At 38.9% G+C, this 17,241-nt stretch overlaps 1 protein-coding gene across 5 annotated transcripts in view; it reads left to right on the top strand.

Annotated features, from left to right (window-relative positions):
- The first annotated feature begins 1,631 nt into the window (after positions 1 to 1,631).
- Positions 1,632 to 17,241, top strand: part of VPS13C (vacuolar protein sorting 13 homolog C) — a 202,233-nt gene continuing 186,623 nt past the window's right edge. For 3 of the 5 annotated variants that reach the window (XR_006704645.1, XM_045449539.1, XM_045449540.1), the window contains exons 1-2: positions 1,632 to 1,823; positions 15,249 to 15,292. Coding sequence is in view for 4 of the 5 variants with exons in the window: in XM_045449539.1 (XP_045305495.1) it covers positions 1,724 to 1,823; positions 15,249 to 15,292 (144 nt within the window). In the remaining variant the exon portion in view is untranslated. The remainder of the gene's footprint in view (positions 1,824 to 15,248; positions 15,293 to 17,241) is intronic. The other 2 variants (XM_045449537.1, XM_045449538.1) reach the window with 2 other exon arrangements.

Raw genomic sequence — 17,241 nt, forward strand, 5'->3', positions numbered from 1 at the left:
AACATGAATTTAGAGTGGGGACACAAGTATTCAGTTGACAGTTGTTGAGGAACAATTCATACATAGTTTTTCAAACATTACACATAGCAAGACAGTTAATAAATGCTTGTGACTACAAATAATCTTAGCATTTCTTAGGTTTATTTCTGTTCACTGTAGCTCAACAGCTTTTTGAAATATATTTTAGAAAATGCCCAGGTTCCTAAAGAGAACTGGTTTGTCAATGGGTGGTTAAATTTTATTTAAAAGAATTTTTTTTAACGTTTACTTATTTTTGAGAAGGGAGACACAGAGCATGAGCGGGGGCGGAGAGAGAAAGAGGGAGACACAGAATCTGAAACAGGCTCCAGGCTCTGCGCTGTCAGCACAGAGCCGGACGTGGGGCTCGAGATCCTGTCCTGAGCCAAAGTCGGACGCTTAACCGACTGAGCCACCCAGGAGCCCCAAATTTTATTAAGGTACAGAGTCCTTGCATTATAAAAGCCCCACTTTCCATGTCTTTGCTACACTAGAAACAGTTCAATGGTAGTATGGAAGAAAATGACATACTAACCCATAGCTAACCCATACTTACTTAAAACGAGAAAGATATCAACAAAATGCATGTTCGGTAGCCATTTTATCTTTCATCCTACGATGGCGTTCTGTTCACCCTCCTTCCACTTTTAAATAATTAAAAATTTCCACGGGCCTGGGTGGCTCAGTCGGTTGAGCTTCCACCTTCTGCTCAGGTCATGATGTCCTTGTTGGTGAGTTTAAGCCCCGCATAGGGCTGTCTGCCGTCAGCGTAGAGCCCCCTTCTGCCCTATTCCCGGCTCACACACACTCTCAAAAATAAAAAATAAAAAAAAAAATAACAAAAAATTAAAAAGTTTTTTTTTTTTTATGTTCATTTTATTTTTGAGAGAGAGACAGAACGTGAGCAGGGCAGGGACAGAGAGAGAGAGGGAGACACAGAATCTGAAGCAGGCTCCAGGCTCCCCACTGTCCGCACAGAGCCCGATGCGGGGCCCAAACTCCAAGCAAAACTATGAGATCCAGACCGAAGCGGAAGTCGGAGGCCTAACCGACCGAGCCACCTAGGCGCCCCAATAACAAAAAATATTTAAAAGTTTCAAGAAGCAAAAAGAAACGCAGATGTCGCCCCAGGTGGGGTTAATGTAGCAGGACAAGGGTGCAGGGTCTCCTTTTCCCCACCTGACCCACAGGTGAACATGTGGTTACATAGGAAGCGCTCAGGGTGCATACGGGGCCTGAGAGGGTCGGTTCGGCTGGAGGCGAGGCGCTGGGGAGCTGCTTTCGCCCAGGACGGCGAGCTCTGCGGACCTGAGGTCCACGGGAGGCGACGGCATGCCAACAGCGGCCACAAAGATGTCGCTGTGCTCAGTAACTCCTGCCCTTCGTTTTCGCTAACATCTTCCTCCTCTGGGGCCTCCGGCACGGCAGCAGAGGCAGGCCCAAAGGCGGCCTCCCCGTCTCTCCTCCGCCCTCCCTCGGGTGGCCGGGGCCGCGGCTGCCGAGAAGCAGCCAGCTTGCTACAGGGCTCCCGCATCCTTCGGGTCCAGGCGGCATCGGCGGCGGCGCGCATGCGCACAACCCGGGTCACGCGCGCGGCGCGAGGGCGGGCCGGCGCCCGCGGGGCTGTCATTCGCGGCGCGGGTCGCCGCCCTCAGCTGCGCCGGGCGGTTCCGGCTCCTCCCTCTCCCGGTGCCTCGGTCGCACGATGGTGCTGGAGTCGGTGGTCGCGGACCTGCTAAACCGCTTCTTGGGGGACTATGTGGAGAACCTGAACAAGTCCCAGCTGAAGCTGGGGATCTGGGGCGGTAAGCGAGAGGGCGTGCATGGCAGGCTGCCCGCGCTGGCGGAGGGGCCTACGCCGCGGGCTCTTCCCGCCCGGCTCCAGCCCGGGCCGGGCTCCCTTCGCCGCCCGAGACTCCGCCTCCGGGGAGGGCGCTCGGCGGGGCCCCCCTCCCCGGACGGCAGGTGCGGGGTGCCGGGAGGCCTGTGCCACCGCCACGGGGGCCAGGGTACCCGCCTGGGGTGGGGAGATGCGGCAGGGTCGCGCTCGCGCTGCCCGCGTTCCCAGCTTTCGCGTCCCCGAGGCGGTCCCCCGCCCTGTCCCGCCTTCTGCCCACCTCGCAGGGTCTTCTCGCTGCCTTCCTTAAGAAACCTTTCTGCTCCCGCACCCTGTGCAGTGGAGACTGCTGCGTGGTTACACACGCTCTAATAAAGTGGCACCAAGGAAGAAGTAAAAGGAAATTGCGTTTCACAGTTGCCTTCTCTTGGCAGTTGTTGATGAGCAGGAACTGGGTTTCTTCTCTTTAGGATTGCAGGATTTGGGAGGGGGTCCATCGGCCCCGGAACATCCTTACGAAAGGCCTGTTCGTATGGGCTTCTTACTATTAATACTTTCAGCTTTTGAGAAAACGACTTCTTCCCTTAATATTTACCTCACCCCAGTAAGATGACTTTCAGTTTTATTTTGGACGACGGAAAAAAATAATTTAGGCGACATCTGGCATCATCAGTAATTAGGTGCATGCCCCAAAATGTACCCCGGCGTTTCTCTCCTCAACCTTGAGTGCGTAGTAGACAGTAAGTAGTATGCTTGCATACTCTTCGGAGAGATTAGTCATTTGCAGTGATTATGCATATTAAGCTTTGGGGCTCTTGGAAATACTTTTCACTCTACAAAAGACTTTTGAGAATTTTGTCAGCTTGGGAAGGAAATCCAAAGAACCACTCAAATGGATGGAACTGCCTTTTCATTCAGTCAACCTAAAGTGAAAGACCCACGCTGTCGGATGGGGTAACCACTAGCCGCTCTGGCTGTTAGGCCCTTGAAGTGTAGTTAGTGCCAACTGAGACTTGCTGTAAATACAACATGGAGTTTTGAAAATACTCAGTAGGAGAAAGAGTGTAATACCTCAATCTTTTATGTTGATTATATGTTGAAGTAATATTTGATTATATTGGGTTAAATACATTATCAAAGTTCATTTCCCCGTTTCTTTTTCCTTTTTTAAAATAAAATTAAAAAAAAATTTAAATTATTATTTTTTGATGTTTAATTTTGGAAGCGAGGGACAGACAGAGTAAGTGGGGGAGGAGCAGAGAGAGAGGGAGACACAGAATCTGAAACAGGTTTCAGGCTTTGAGCTGTCAGCACAGAACCCCACACAGGGCTCGAACTCGTGAACCCCGAGATCATGACTTGAGCATAAATCAGATGCTTATCTGACTGATCCACCCAGGTGCCCTCCCCCCAAATGTTTTAATGTTTTGGCATTTTTCAGAGAGAGTGAGAGTGCGCAAGCAGAGGAGGGCCAGAGAGAAGGGGACAGAGGGTCTGAAGCAGGGTCTTTGTGGACAGCAAGGAGCCTGATGCCTGATGTGGGGCTCGAACTCAAAAACCCTAAAACCATGCATGACCTGAGCTGAAGTCAGATGCTCAAGCAACTAAGCCACCCAGGTGTCCCCTCTTTTTAAAAAAAAAAAAACAAAACTTGTTTCCTAAAACATATAATTACGTGTGTGAACCATATATTTATATTGGGCAGTGTTACAGAACCATGAGTGCTGCCCTAGGTTGTGGAGGAGCCTCCTTTGAATAGGTTGCTGATCATTTGACTGGTTCAGTTGTGGTTTGCCCAACACTATCCCCTTTGTTTACATGCCCTCCTGCAACATTAATATAATGCAAGAGAAGGAGAGAAAGAGACATGTAAGGAATTAAATATCCAGTGCCTTCTGCAGGAATCAACGCTTTCTTCATACTGTCAAATGCAAATTATTGCTTCTAGTCTAAACTTTATTTAGGAATTTAGGATTTAGGAAAGCATTTAGAAACCTGAATTCTAGGGTGTTGTGTTGGACAAGCCACTAACCTTACTCGGCCTCATCTTAATTTAAACTTAAAAAATTTTTTTTAATGTTTGTTTTGGGGGGGGGGGAGGGGCAGAGAGGGAAGGAGACACAGAATCCAAAGTAGGCTCTAGGCTCTGAACACAGAGCGTGACGCCGGGCTTGAACTCATGAGCTGTGAGATAATGACCTGAGCCAAATTCGGACATTTAACTGACTGAGCCACCCAGGCCCCCCTTTATTTTAAGTTTAAAAGAAAAAAATAAGGACACCAGATAATGTAATAGTCCTTTGCGGTCACTACTCAGAATCATCTACCAGTATGTAACATTGTGTCCTATTTACCTCAGATTATTTTTAAAGAAATAAAGTTTATAGATGAATGAAAGATTTCTTCTCTACCAAATCTTACTTTTCTCTTACTTAAAAATTGGAAGTTGGGATAGATAACATGTAAGGGGCCTTCCAGTGCCAATACTCTGTGATTCTAGTTGCACGTGTTTTTGCTAAGAAATTGTAATGTAGGCTAGCTGGCGATTTTGAACTTTTCACATCTGAAATTAAAATGCCACAATATTATGTCATTTACTCCTTTTTTTTTTTAAGTTTATTTATTTTCAGAGAGAGAGAGAGTGAGTGGGATGGGGTGGAGGTGGGGGTGGGGAGAGAATCCCAAAGAGGCTCTGCTGGGTCCGCGCAGAGGCGGATGTGGGACTCAGACTCAAAAACTGTGAGATCATGACCTGAGCCAATAACAAGAGTCAGACGCTTAACCGACTGAGCCACCCAGGCGCCCCTATTCCTCTCTTTTTTGATGGAATGTAGAAAAATAAATTTTTTTTCTGAGATCTCATTTTGTTTCTTTTAGATGAGGTATGCTGTCAGTGGCCAATATCCCTTTTATAATAGGCCTGAGAAAATAAACTGTATCCACTTGAAGTCCACTCAGTAATTCCATTAGCCTTATCAACCCACATCTCTGCTTCTATAAAATTTGCCACCTTTTATTTCTGTGGTTTATAAAGGAAGCTTTTACGGTTATTATTCAATATATTTTTTATAACACTAATTGTCCTCTTAAAGGCAAAATATATGTTGAGTATTTCTATCTTCTGAAAATATTCCTAAAGAAATAATTTAATTAATTTTTTAAATTAATATTTTAATTTAATTTAACTTTTTGTGGTAAACAGGTTGGTATATTAATGAAATAAGCTGATATTTATGACATCCATGATACTGACAAGTTTTATAAAGAATTGAAAATTGTGTATAATCTTATTTGGAGACTGCTTTATAAATAAGGTTTATGTGTCATAGAGTTTGGCTGTTTGAATTTTTTTTTTTATTGTTATATTTTCACATCCTGAGAAAAGAATTCAACCTGTAAAAATTTCACAGGGCTGATCTTAATTTTCTTTAGACATAAATGGGAAACTAAATTGATACTTCTTAACTGGAGTATTTGACCAGGCGAAAGCAGTGATTTTTCAGCTGGAAATGAGTTTGCCCTGAAGGAATATTTGGCAATGTCCGAGACATTTTTGATTGTTACACTGAGGGCTGGAGGTATGCTACTGGGATCTAGTGGGTAGACTGCAGGCATACCACTACATTGTACAATGCACAGGACAGCTCCCCACAACCAAGAATGATCCAGCCCAAAATGTTTTTTGAGTAACTGGTCTAAGGAGAATATTGAGATTACCTTCTGCATTTTTAAAGAGAACTTCTGGGTGCTGAACAAGTTGTAGTAAGAAGTGAAAAAGGACTTAGAGGATGTATATGCCTTATAAAATTTGTAACTTAAGACAGAAACAGAGGTCTTAAGTGATTGAGAGTTATCATGTTGGTAAAAATGAAAAATCTTTTCATGATACCAGGAAGTAGTTTTAAAAATTAAAATATTGTATAAACAATTTGCAAAGGATTGTAGCATGCATATATTCGTACATGCATAGACACAGTGAAATACACAATAAATAAAATGTTGTAGAGTAAGAAGGATGGGGAAATTTTATTTGAAAGTCTAGAATCGGGAAGTTTATTGTGGATATTGTTTTTAAATTAGAGATGACTGCCTCCCCTTCCCCCTGCCAAAAAAAGCTTTTTTTTTTTTTCCTGTTTTTATTAAAAGCTTTTTTTCTTATTCTTTTCCTCTTATTTTTTTTAATGCCAAGAAATTCCTATGTTTTTAAATAGGGATTTAAGGAGAATGATCTTTAAAAATTCTTGCTGTTACAGGAAAATTAGGCCCTGCTTATTTACTAGTTGTGGGATCCATGGGCAAAACGTTTTAATTCTTTAAGCCTCAGTTTCCTTATCTGCAAAATGGGGTAAATAACACTATGTGATGTAAATGATGTGAAAACTGTTTGTAATTCTAATTGTTAAAATGTTAATATTGATAGTGATAAACCTAGCTGAGTTATGGAAAATAGCCTGCTTTGTTTTATTTTCATGAGTATGTTTCCTCTAGGCTTCAGACTTCAGGGTTTTCATAATCCGTGTGATTATGTGTGACAGTAGTATGACAGTAGTGTGATGATTTGGTATAGAGGTAGCACAACACATGTAAACATTTCTTATTTTCCAAACTTCTTAAAAGAATAAAAAATCCATTTGCATTTGAAGTTACACTTAAATACTAATATTATCTGCCAGGTGGTTTGTAAGTCAGGTTTTCAAAGGTTCAGAAAAGTGTGTGGTGGGCATGTTGCTGCCTATGCAAATAGTGAAGGTTTGTCTGGGTTTTTGTTCTCCACAATCTGGTACCTGAAGATAAATTGCACAGCCCTTAGCTATTTGAGCTGTGTCCAGGATGTAATTGTTTTAAGAGTACATGTATTTGAAAAGGTATGTTGAAATACCATATCTTTTGCAACTTGCTTTAAGGAGTATTGTTTCAGTGTAGAACCTTTGTTAATTTGATTTTTCTTTTTTTTTAAAACATTTTTTTTTTCAACGTTTATTTATTTTTGGGACAGAGAGAGACAGAGCATGAACGGGGGAGGGGCAGAGAGAGAGGGAGACACAGAATCGGAAACAGGCTCCAAGCCGTCAGCCCAGAGCCTGACGCGGGGCTTGAACTCACGAATCGCGAGATCGTGACCTGGCTGAAGTCAGACGCTTAACCGACTGCGCCACCCAGGCGCCCCTTTGTTAATTTGATTTTTCAAAGCTGATATACTGTGGAAAGTCAGCAGGAAAATCCTTCATTCAGAATTCTCACTCCCATTTGACATGCAGAGTATATATAGAGGCTATGATGTGTTGGATGCAAGGGGTGGCTATGGTGATCAGAGGAAGAAGCCAGGTGGAGTGCCCACAGTTTGTGGTTCTGCAAACCAGGCGAGTCTGTGCTGATTACCGTACTGTCCTTCACCTCATGCCTGACACTTTTCCATCAGCTGCCAGACAGTGTTGGAGCAGAGCAGCACAAGGAAGAAGGAAACCTGGGGATATAATTCCATCTGTGGTACTGCCTAGTTGTGTGGCTTTTGGCAAGTCACTAACCAGTGACCAGTGGCCACTATTTTCTTATCTGCAAATGAGAGGGTTAGACAAGGTCATCTCTTCTGGCTTTCAACTTTTGTGATTTGAACAAAGCCAGAGCTGAGAGATCTCCTTCATTAGATAATGAATATCTTAATCACGGTATCTTTCCTCTTTGTTTTTCAATCAAAATAGTGAGCAAAGAGTCACAGTCACAAAATGTGACAAGATAAATGAAGTTCCAGCCTCATGCTGATATTTGCAAATCCAAATCTATCTAGTATGTTACATTGTCTTGACAGGTAGCTGTAGAATGCAAGAAATCGAAGGTCTCTTTGGTTCTTTTGTACCTTGATAAAACATAACAGTATCTAGATATTTCTAAACTTGTAGAGGAGTTTTTTTTTTTTTAGCCCTTTCTTCCCAGCCAGCACTTGGTACAGTGAAGGCCATTTCTCAGTAGCCTGTCCTATAGCATATAAAATAACACATAGCTGAATTATAATATTTTTATGCTCAGTTATTATCAATTAAAGCAATGCTTAAAACACTTAAATTGAAAATAACCTTACCACACATTTAAATAACATCATAAATTAAAAATACACCCCTTTACCAGAAATAAAACAGGAAGTTAGTACTTTGGCAACCGTTCTGCTAGGAAGGTCTGCCTTCCTGAAAGGGAGAAAGTTTAGCCTTAATCTGGCAGCTTTCTGCCTTTCGTTGCCAAGACTTTCTGTTTTAATAGGGAAATGGAAAGAATAAGAGTTAACTTTTTCCTTTTCCCCTCTCTCTCAAGACAAAGTCTCTGTGAACGATTAAAAGGAATCTGCTGGGGCACCTGGCTGGCTCAGTCAGAATGCCATGTGACTCTTGGTCTCGGGGTTGTGAGTTCAAGCGCCACATGGGGTGTAGAGATTACATAAATAAATAAAACTGAAAAAAAAAGTCTGCATTAACTAAGTTAATGTGGGTTGAATCGAAAGATTCAATTGGAATGAATTGCTACCATAGTTTCTTCAGTATTCTTTACTGAAACAATGGTTATTAAAATAATTTGTTTCATGCTTGAAAGATTGTTCAGTCATTTAGTTTAGCTCACTTTCTTGGAGAATGAAAGTGTCTGAATATTTTGATGTACTATCAAATAAATAGTGAGTCTGTGATAGATACATAAAGGAAATAAAAACCAAATATATAGCACTGCATATTCTTTTTTCATTATTTTACAGTATGCAAAGATAGTTTCATGGAGTAAGGCATGGCATTTTTGTTTGTTGGGGTTTTTTGTTTGTTTTTAATAACAGTTTGATTTAATATCTGTGTTTCATATTAAGAACATCGACCAGGGAATCAGGAGACATAGGTTCTATTCTTAGCACTGCTACACATTAACTGTATCATCTTAGATACATTACCTAATCTCCTTAGCCTTCAGTTTTTTCATGTAAAGTGAGAGGGAATTAGGTTTAAAGATCTTTATGGTTCTGAATAGTTATACCTTATGAATTTCTGTCTTTTGTTTTTGCAAACACAGCTTTTTAAAAAGTTCTAAAATAACCATTTTGCAGTGCCGTCTTCTGACTCTGTCCTTCCTTTGTGGTTATGTCCTCATTAGTTGTCCGATTTTATTTTCCCTTTTTGGTTTTGGGTTTTTCATACTCTTAAAATGCAGAGACCAAAAATGGATCCACCATCTATACAGGCATCTCAGTGTTTGTGTAAGCACAAGAGAGACAGAATTATCTTCTGAATTAAAATTGTCTGCCCATTCTCTTCTGCTCTTTGAAAGATAGTGTGATGTTCTGAGCAAAACATTGGGCATCAGAAAGTTTGAGCCCTGGCTCTATCATTTATTAGGTTGACATAGTATCCTTACGCCAGCCATTTAACCTCCCTTAGCCTCAGTTTCTTTTGTTTGATGTCTGTGTCCTGTCTCCTTCATTGGGAGACTGTGCGGATCAAGAAATGTTATAGATCAGAGAGTGTTTTCTAAAGTAGAACGATTTTATGTTCTTGTTGTAGTTGTCCTACCCCAGCATAATATGCATTCTAAATGAATCAGGTCAATGTTCATTGTGCACTTACTGTGGGGAGAATCAGTAAGGAATTTATAAGCAGGATGGGGAAATATTTATATAGTTAAGTGCCACATAAGAAAGGTAGAGCTAAACTTCTGTGAAAGTTCAGATGAATTATTTCTGCCTAGAGGTATTTAATATCAGTACTGTATTTCTTCATTTATTTTGTAGGCTTTATGCATTGAATAAGCCATTCTTGGACTTAGGTTTGTTCCATATTATGCCAGTACCATTTCATTAAAAAATTTTTTTTAATGTTTATTTATTTTTGATAGAGTGTGCAAGTGAGCGAGGGAGGGGCAGAGAGAGAGGGAGACACAGAATCTGAAGCGGGTTCTAGGCTCTGAGCTATCAGCACAGAGCCCAATGCGGGACTCGAACTTACAAAGTGCGAGATCATGACCTGAGCCGAAGTCAGACACTTAATTGACTGAACCACCCATGTTCCACCCCCATTTCATTTTTATTCATAAATATACTAATTTGGTTGTTTTCTCTAACTTAGCTACCATTTCTATTTCTGTTTTATTTTCTTGTGATGACTCCACCTCTGCTTACCTTGGTGTCATTTGCTAATTTAATAGATTCACTGTCATTTTCATCTTCTGGTTCTTTAATAAGGATTATTAGATAGATTCTGGTCCAGGATTTACCCTTTAACGTACCTCTGAAAATACACTTCGGGATTAACTTTGAAATTTTATGTGTGACTCCCCAGCTGTGTATGCTCATCTGAAATGTGATGGTTTATTGATGAGAATCACATAGGGTGAGAATGAGAAGCCTTCTCTTCTGACACAGACTACATTTCCTGCTTACTGTCATCTTTTAGGCCTGTCAGTCCATCATAAAAGGAAATCACTTCATAGAACTTCCCTACTTGTCTGTCACTGTGGTCTTTTTGGAACTTCATGGGATTAGAGACACCTGATTGTGGGATTGGCTTTAGTGCCTTCCTTTCTGGCAGTGTTGTTTATCTGTTCCTCCTCCAATTATTAGTCATTCTTTTTCTCTTTTTTTGTTTATTTTAAAGATTTGACACAGGGGCACCTGGGTGGCTCAGTTGGTTAAGCACCTGACTTCAGCTCAGGTCATGATCGCACGGCTCATGAGTTCGAGCCCTGCATTGGCCTTTGTGCTGAGAGTTCAGAGCCTGGTGCCTGCTTCAGATTCTGTGTCTCCCTCTCTCTCTGCCTCTCCCCCATTCATGCTCTGTCTCTCTCTCTCAAAAATAAATAAACATTAAAAAATAATTTAAGGTTTTGGCACAGATATGGCCTGTGTTTCAGACCTTGATCTGGCTATAGCAGTAAAATTACTTGCATGTAGATGGAATTATTATGTTATCTTGAAGTAGAGACAAGAAATTAAATCTTTTTCCTCAGTATTCAGTCAAATATAAAATGGTTGATATGTAGGAAGGGCTTTGATCTTAGTCTTATAAATTATTTTTTATGTAAATGGGATTTCTGGCATTCTGAGAATATAGACTATTAAACTGATACATACATATATTTAGTGGAAGAGTACATATTAGCACAGTGCCTTACCTAGATAAAACACTCATCCACTGGTTGAATGAATGAATGCACTTATGACCTGGTGTTTATCTGCAATATGCTGCTGTTCTTCCCATTTTCTTTGTACTAGGACCAGTGGCTCCCCCTTCAGTGCAACTAATTTATCGAATGTGTCATTCTTATTTCATTGTTATATTTACTGTTAGATAGCATTCACATTTTTCAGAGAGGAAGTATGCATTTGTTTGCTAGACTCTACATAGCGGAAATAGATTTAAAAAGTTTTTTTTTTTTAAACATTTATTCATTTTTGAGAGAGACAGAGCCAGAGCAGGGGTGGGGCAGAGAGGGAGACACAGAATCTGAAACAGGCTCCAGGCTCTGAGCTGTCAACACAGAGCCCCATGTGGGGCTCAAACCCACACACCGTGAGATCATGACCTGAGCCAAAGTCCAATGCCCAACCAACTGAGCCACCCAGCTGCCTCTAGAAATTGATTTAAAAAAAAAAAACCATGTCTTGTAAGTAAGGTAGTTATTAGATGTAGGAGGAATGTGCATAAAATATACTGTGTTCCTGTTGACCTTAGAACTTACAAGGGCACCTGGCTGGCTCAGTCGGTAGAGCATGTAACTATTTATTTTTTAAATGTTTGTTTATTTTTTGAGAGAGAGAGAGAGAAAGAGAGAGGGAAACAGACACAGAATCTGAAGCAGGCTTCAGGCTCTGAACTGTCATGACAGAGCTCAGCACAGAGCCTGACGCTGGGCTCCAACTCAAGACTGGGCCAAAGTCAGACGTTTAACCAACTGAGCCACCCAGGCCCCCCAGAGCATGCAACTCTTGATCTCAGGGTTGTGAGTTCAAGCCCCACATTGGGTGTAGAGATTACTTAAAAAAAAAACAATAAATAAAAAGAATTTACCTTTGTTTTGTTTTTCATTTCTTATTCTAGTTTGTATAATTTTAACATAAAATTGTTATCTGATTATTATAAAAATATCACTATTATCTCTTTTTGTCAGACTTTCTAAATATACTTGTCTAAGTCTGTTAGCCATATTGGTAGTTTTCAGTATTTCACATTTAAATATCATCTCTTCTTCAAAGAACCAAAGTGCCACTGTAATAGAAACAGCACACTTTTTAAAAGTGCATTTATATTTTTACATTCATCAAGTTAGCGTCTTTAATAATTGTTAAAGAAATACTTTATATCTAATGCAGATTATTTCTGAGCACTTCTGGTGACACTTGACCCACTAGTGAGAGTCACTGGGTAGAGCAATCTAGATTCATAAGCAAGTTTGCAGGTCTCTCTGTGGTCCTTAGATCTTGTTAAACTAGTTTGGATTGCTTCAAATATGTACTAGCATCTGTGCTGTTCACTTCTTTTGGCTTGAATAGAGTTCCCAGTTGTAATTATTTATAATTCATCATCTGACAGAATTAAATCCAAGGATATGTTTCTACTCTATGTAATTTTTGTACATATAATACTTCTTTTTTGTTTATTATTTTTGAGAGAGAGAGAGAGAGAGAGACAGACAGCATGAGCAGAGGAGGGGGAGAGAGAGAGAGAGAGAGAGAGAGAGAGAGAGAGAGAGAGAGAGAGAGAAAGAAAGAAAGAAAGAAAGAAAGAAAGAAAGAGAAAGAGAAACAATCTGAAGCAGGCTCCAGGCTCTGAGCTGTCAGCACAGTGCCTGACGCGGGACTCAAACTCACAAACTATGAGATCATGCCCTGAAGTAGGAAGCTTAACAGACTGAGCCACCCAGGTGCCCCACATACAACTTCTTAAGGATTTTTTTTTTCCAATTCCAGAACCACATGTCACTTTTCCTTGACTACTTTATTATCCCTGCATTTGGTCTGTGATGTCCTCTTGTCGTTTCTACCTATAAAATAACTTCTTATTCTGACTCTACCTCTTTGATCCTGAAGTTACCGTTTCAGGTTTTAATTTCTCTGTAGTGTTGTAGAAGCTGCTTGACTGCCTGTATTCTTTCCCTTTCCTTCTATTATAATGCTGATAATATTTTATTTATTCCCATTTGTGAGACTTCTTGCCTTCTCTCCTTTTTTGCAGCTTTCATCGGGTAATTTTAGAAAATGTAAAATACATGTGTAGCAAATGAACTTTATTATATGGAAATAACCACTGTGATCATTATGGTCTTACAGTTGTTTTCTTTGTATGTGTGCATATATATACTTTTTAAATTACATCAGTTTAGATCAATCTGAACATTCTTTGACCTTTTTAAAAACTTAATATTTTGTGAACATTTTCCCATGTCTGTCTCCATTTTTTGCTCTATATTGTAGCTGTATTATGATTTATGCCTTCTTGGACATTTAGTTCTTTAGGTACTTCCTCTCTCCCATTCATCCACTTCTTTCTGCTGTTACAACCAATGCTGCAAAATCCTTGCAGCTAAATTGTTTGGACAGATCCATGGTTATTTCTTAGGAGAGTAGAGTAATGGTTCTAAAATATAGCTCTGATTTTGTCATTCCTCTTATATGTATTTCATCTGTGTGTTGTGACCAGTCTGAACTTTTCATTTTCATCCTAAAAACTCTTCGTTAGTCTGGCTCCTGCCAAACTTTCCGACTTTATCTCCTATTGTTTTATCACACCCTCCAGGCACACTAAATCACATGTGGTTTCTAAAATGTGTCTTACTCATGCACTCATGTTTGTCCTGTTTTCTTATCCACTCAGGAAATATTTCTTTGGCCTTCTAGCCTTGACTTTCATGGGAAGTTCTTGATCCCTTTGGGCAGTTAGGTGTCTCTTTCTTTGCATCTTGTATACTCTTCTCCTGGAATGCCATAGAGTTTTTACAAAATTTTAGAAATTTAGTCTCCTTTGCTAGACTGTGAGCTCCTCAATAGCAGGGATGTCATTTTTGTCATTTCTCTATTCAGTACCTAAGAAGAAGTACTCTCTTAGGTAGTTCCTAAGAGGTACTACCTCTTAGTAGTAGGTGCTTAATAAATGTCTGTTTGAAAAAAACTTGAGATCTGGGGAAAAGTACATCTCTAACAATGGCATAATGGAATTGAATATTCTTTTTAATTTGCCCCAAAGTACTGTGGGGTAAAAATTACTTGACTGAAAAATATTTTTGGATAGCATAGAAAGAATAGTATTTTTAAAAATATAAATGTGTCATGAGCGATGAAGAAAATGTGTAGCTGAATAACTCATGCTTGTATTTAATATTGAAATGATAGTTTTATGAACCTTTAGAGAATTTAAGTGAAATGGAATTATTATGTGATCTTGAAGTAGAAACAAGAAATTAAATCTTTTTCCTCAGTATTCAGTTAAATATAAAATGGTTGATATTTAGGAGGGGCTTTAATCTTAGTCTTATAATTATTTTTTATGTAAATGGAATTTCTGACATTCTGAGGATGTAGACTCTTAAACTCATGCATATACATATCTGCAGAAAATCATGCAGTTTAGTGGATTTTTTTATGTAAGCAAGAATATTTAAGTATCCTTTATCAACAAATATAGGTACAGGGTTTAAAACTAGAGTAATGTAACAGTATCATTATGGCTTTAGTTTTTATAATGTAACATCTGAGTAGGTTTAAGAAGGGTTGGACTAGTTAAACATTGGAACCATAAAGGTGCTCGGCTGGCTCAGTCAGTACAACATGTGATTCTTGATCATGGGGTCCTGAGTTTGAGTCTCATGTTAGGTGTAGAGTTGCCCATTTAAAAAAAAAAAAAAAGTTAACATTAGGACCGTAAACGATAATCATTGGGAGGGTAGGATGTTTGGAGTTTTAAAAGATCAACATTATATACCTGTAGAAAATGTTCATTAATACCATAATTAAGAAAAGAATCCCAAGTTACAGGATAATTGATCTGTTCTTAGAGTCATTTCTTATGTCTTTTTTTTTTTTTTTTAGGTTTTTGGCTTAATCATTCAAAATGATAGATATTTTCTTTGGTTCTAAATTTCTTCAGTCTGAAAGTCTCCAGATTCTTTCTCATTGTCCATTTGAATGTTGGCCAGTTTAAATATTTTGTAATTTCTTTTGCATTTGGCTAACCTAAAAAATGCTGTCACTAATAATTGTCCATATATAGCAACGCTTTGTGTTAGTAGCTTCTTCAATTGTTGAAGTTTGCTTTCCTTAGGTACTGTCTTATTAGTACTTACTGTAGTATCATAGTGTTTGCTACTATATTATGACAGGTTATACTAATTGGTATTGTAATTTCATATTTTTCCTCTTTTTCTTTTTTTCTTAAAGGTAATGTGGCTTTAGATAACCTACAGATAAAAGAAAATGCTCTGGTAAGTTTTTAAACTATATTGATTACTTGAGTTAATTTGGGTAAACTCTCAGAAACTCTTGGTGTCTGATACCAGGTACCAGATAAAGTGATTGAGTCATTCAGAAAAGGATTGCCTGTTTAACTGTTCCCTATAGGAAATTCTGAGATTAAATTAAAAATTTTTTTTCATAATGATCAAAATAGTATCTTTTGGAAAGTGGAATGTTTCTCCTTGACTTAAGTTGACTGAAAACATTTGTCTTAAATGAAATAGTTTTCTTCAGAATTGTCTTTACATAATTTTTTGGTAAATAAGGGCTTGATTTTCACAGTTTACCGAATGAATAATTGTTTTTTTGAAATACATTCACAGTCCAGTCTTACAATATTATGGTAATACAAAGACGTCAGAGTAGATTTTTTTTGGATTCTAACTTTCCATTTTCTACTCCCCCTACCTCCCTGTTAGGCTTTTAGCCTATTGGACTTAACTTGATTTTACTAAGTCACTTGAGAATGAGTTTATTCATTAATTAATAGGTTAGATTTCTAACAGCCTATAATATGTTTCATAACCCTAGTTTTGACTTCTGGTTGGATTTCTACATGATGAACTATGTAATTAAGAAGGGTCTTATACCCAAAGTGCTTACATGATTGGTCTCAGGGAACCAATTTTGGATATTGAAGATCCTAGGAATAGAATTTTGTCATGAGGAGTAACAATTTCTTTTGTTAAACTGAAAAGAACTTGGCATAGTGGAAAGGGCATAGACCTTGTAGTCTGGTTGACCTGGGTTTCAGTGCTAGCTCTGCCCTTCTGTCAGCTCTGTCACTTTTGACAAGTTTCTCAATTTCTGAGAGCCTGGAAAGTAGAGGGCACTCAAAATATTTAAATTTTCTTTCCTTCCTTTATATAAGATGCTACAACTTTTTAAACTTTACCACAAAATTTAGAACTTAATACACTGTTTCTGGAGATTGCAATAAAGGTTATTTTTTCCCTATTTAGGAAAATATTTTAGAAGGAAAGAAGTATAAATAGAATTGTGGTGACAGGATATATATCTAACATACTTAAAAGATAAATTGTTTGAACTCTCTGTTAGCCTAGTTTGAATTTTGGTTATAATTAAATATAATAAATTATTTTGTAATTAATATTCTCCATTAATTCAAAGTAGCCTCCTTTCCCCAATTAAATTGGATTGGTTTTACTTCGAATAGGAGTTCTTTACATTTATTTTTTTGTGAAAAATTATTTCATGAGGATCAAAATGAACGTGAGACCAAACTTTTAGAAGTGTGTAGTTTAGAGGTGGTATCCTGTATATATAAAAAATGCACTTTTTTTAATGTTTACTTATTGAGAGAGAGAGAGAGCGTGCCTGTGAGTGCACAAGTTGGGGGAGGGACAGAGAGAGAGAGGGAGACAGAGAATCTGAAGCAGGCTCCAGGCTCTGAGCTGTCAGCACAGAGCCCAATGCAGGGCTCAAACGAACAAATCGCGAGATAATGACCTGGGTCAAAGTCCAGTGCTCAACTGACTGAGCCACCCAGGCACCCCTAACATATAGGGGTATTTTATTTTATTTTACTTTATTTTTTACAGTTTATTTTATTTTTATTATTTTTTTTTAATATGAAATTTATCGTCAGGTTGGTTTCCATACAACACCCAGTGCTCATCAAAATATAGGGGTATTTTAGAAGTGTATAGCTTAGAGGTTGTATCAGGTGTAATATAAGATATAATATGAATGTATCCCCCCCTACCGCCTGCTTCTGCCTTGGGTGTAGAGCTGCTCTGTTAGCACCAGTGAGGAATTTCCTGTTCTGGTCTAGAAAAACATCAGTGTCGTCTTCGATTCCTGTTTACCTAGAATTCTTGAGTAATCAAATGATTGGGTAAATTGATTATTTTAGTCAATTGTTACCTAATACTGTATTTCGGTCACCAGAGTGATA

The sequence above is a fragment of the Leopardus geoffroyi genome, chromosome B3, assembly GCF_018350155.1.
Source record: "Leopardus geoffroyi isolate Oge1 chromosome B3, O.geoffroyi_Oge1_pat1.0, whole genome shotgun sequence".
In the NCBI taxonomy this organism is placed as follows: Eukaryota; Metazoa; Chordata; class Mammalia; order Carnivora; family Felidae; genus Leopardus; species Leopardus geoffroyi.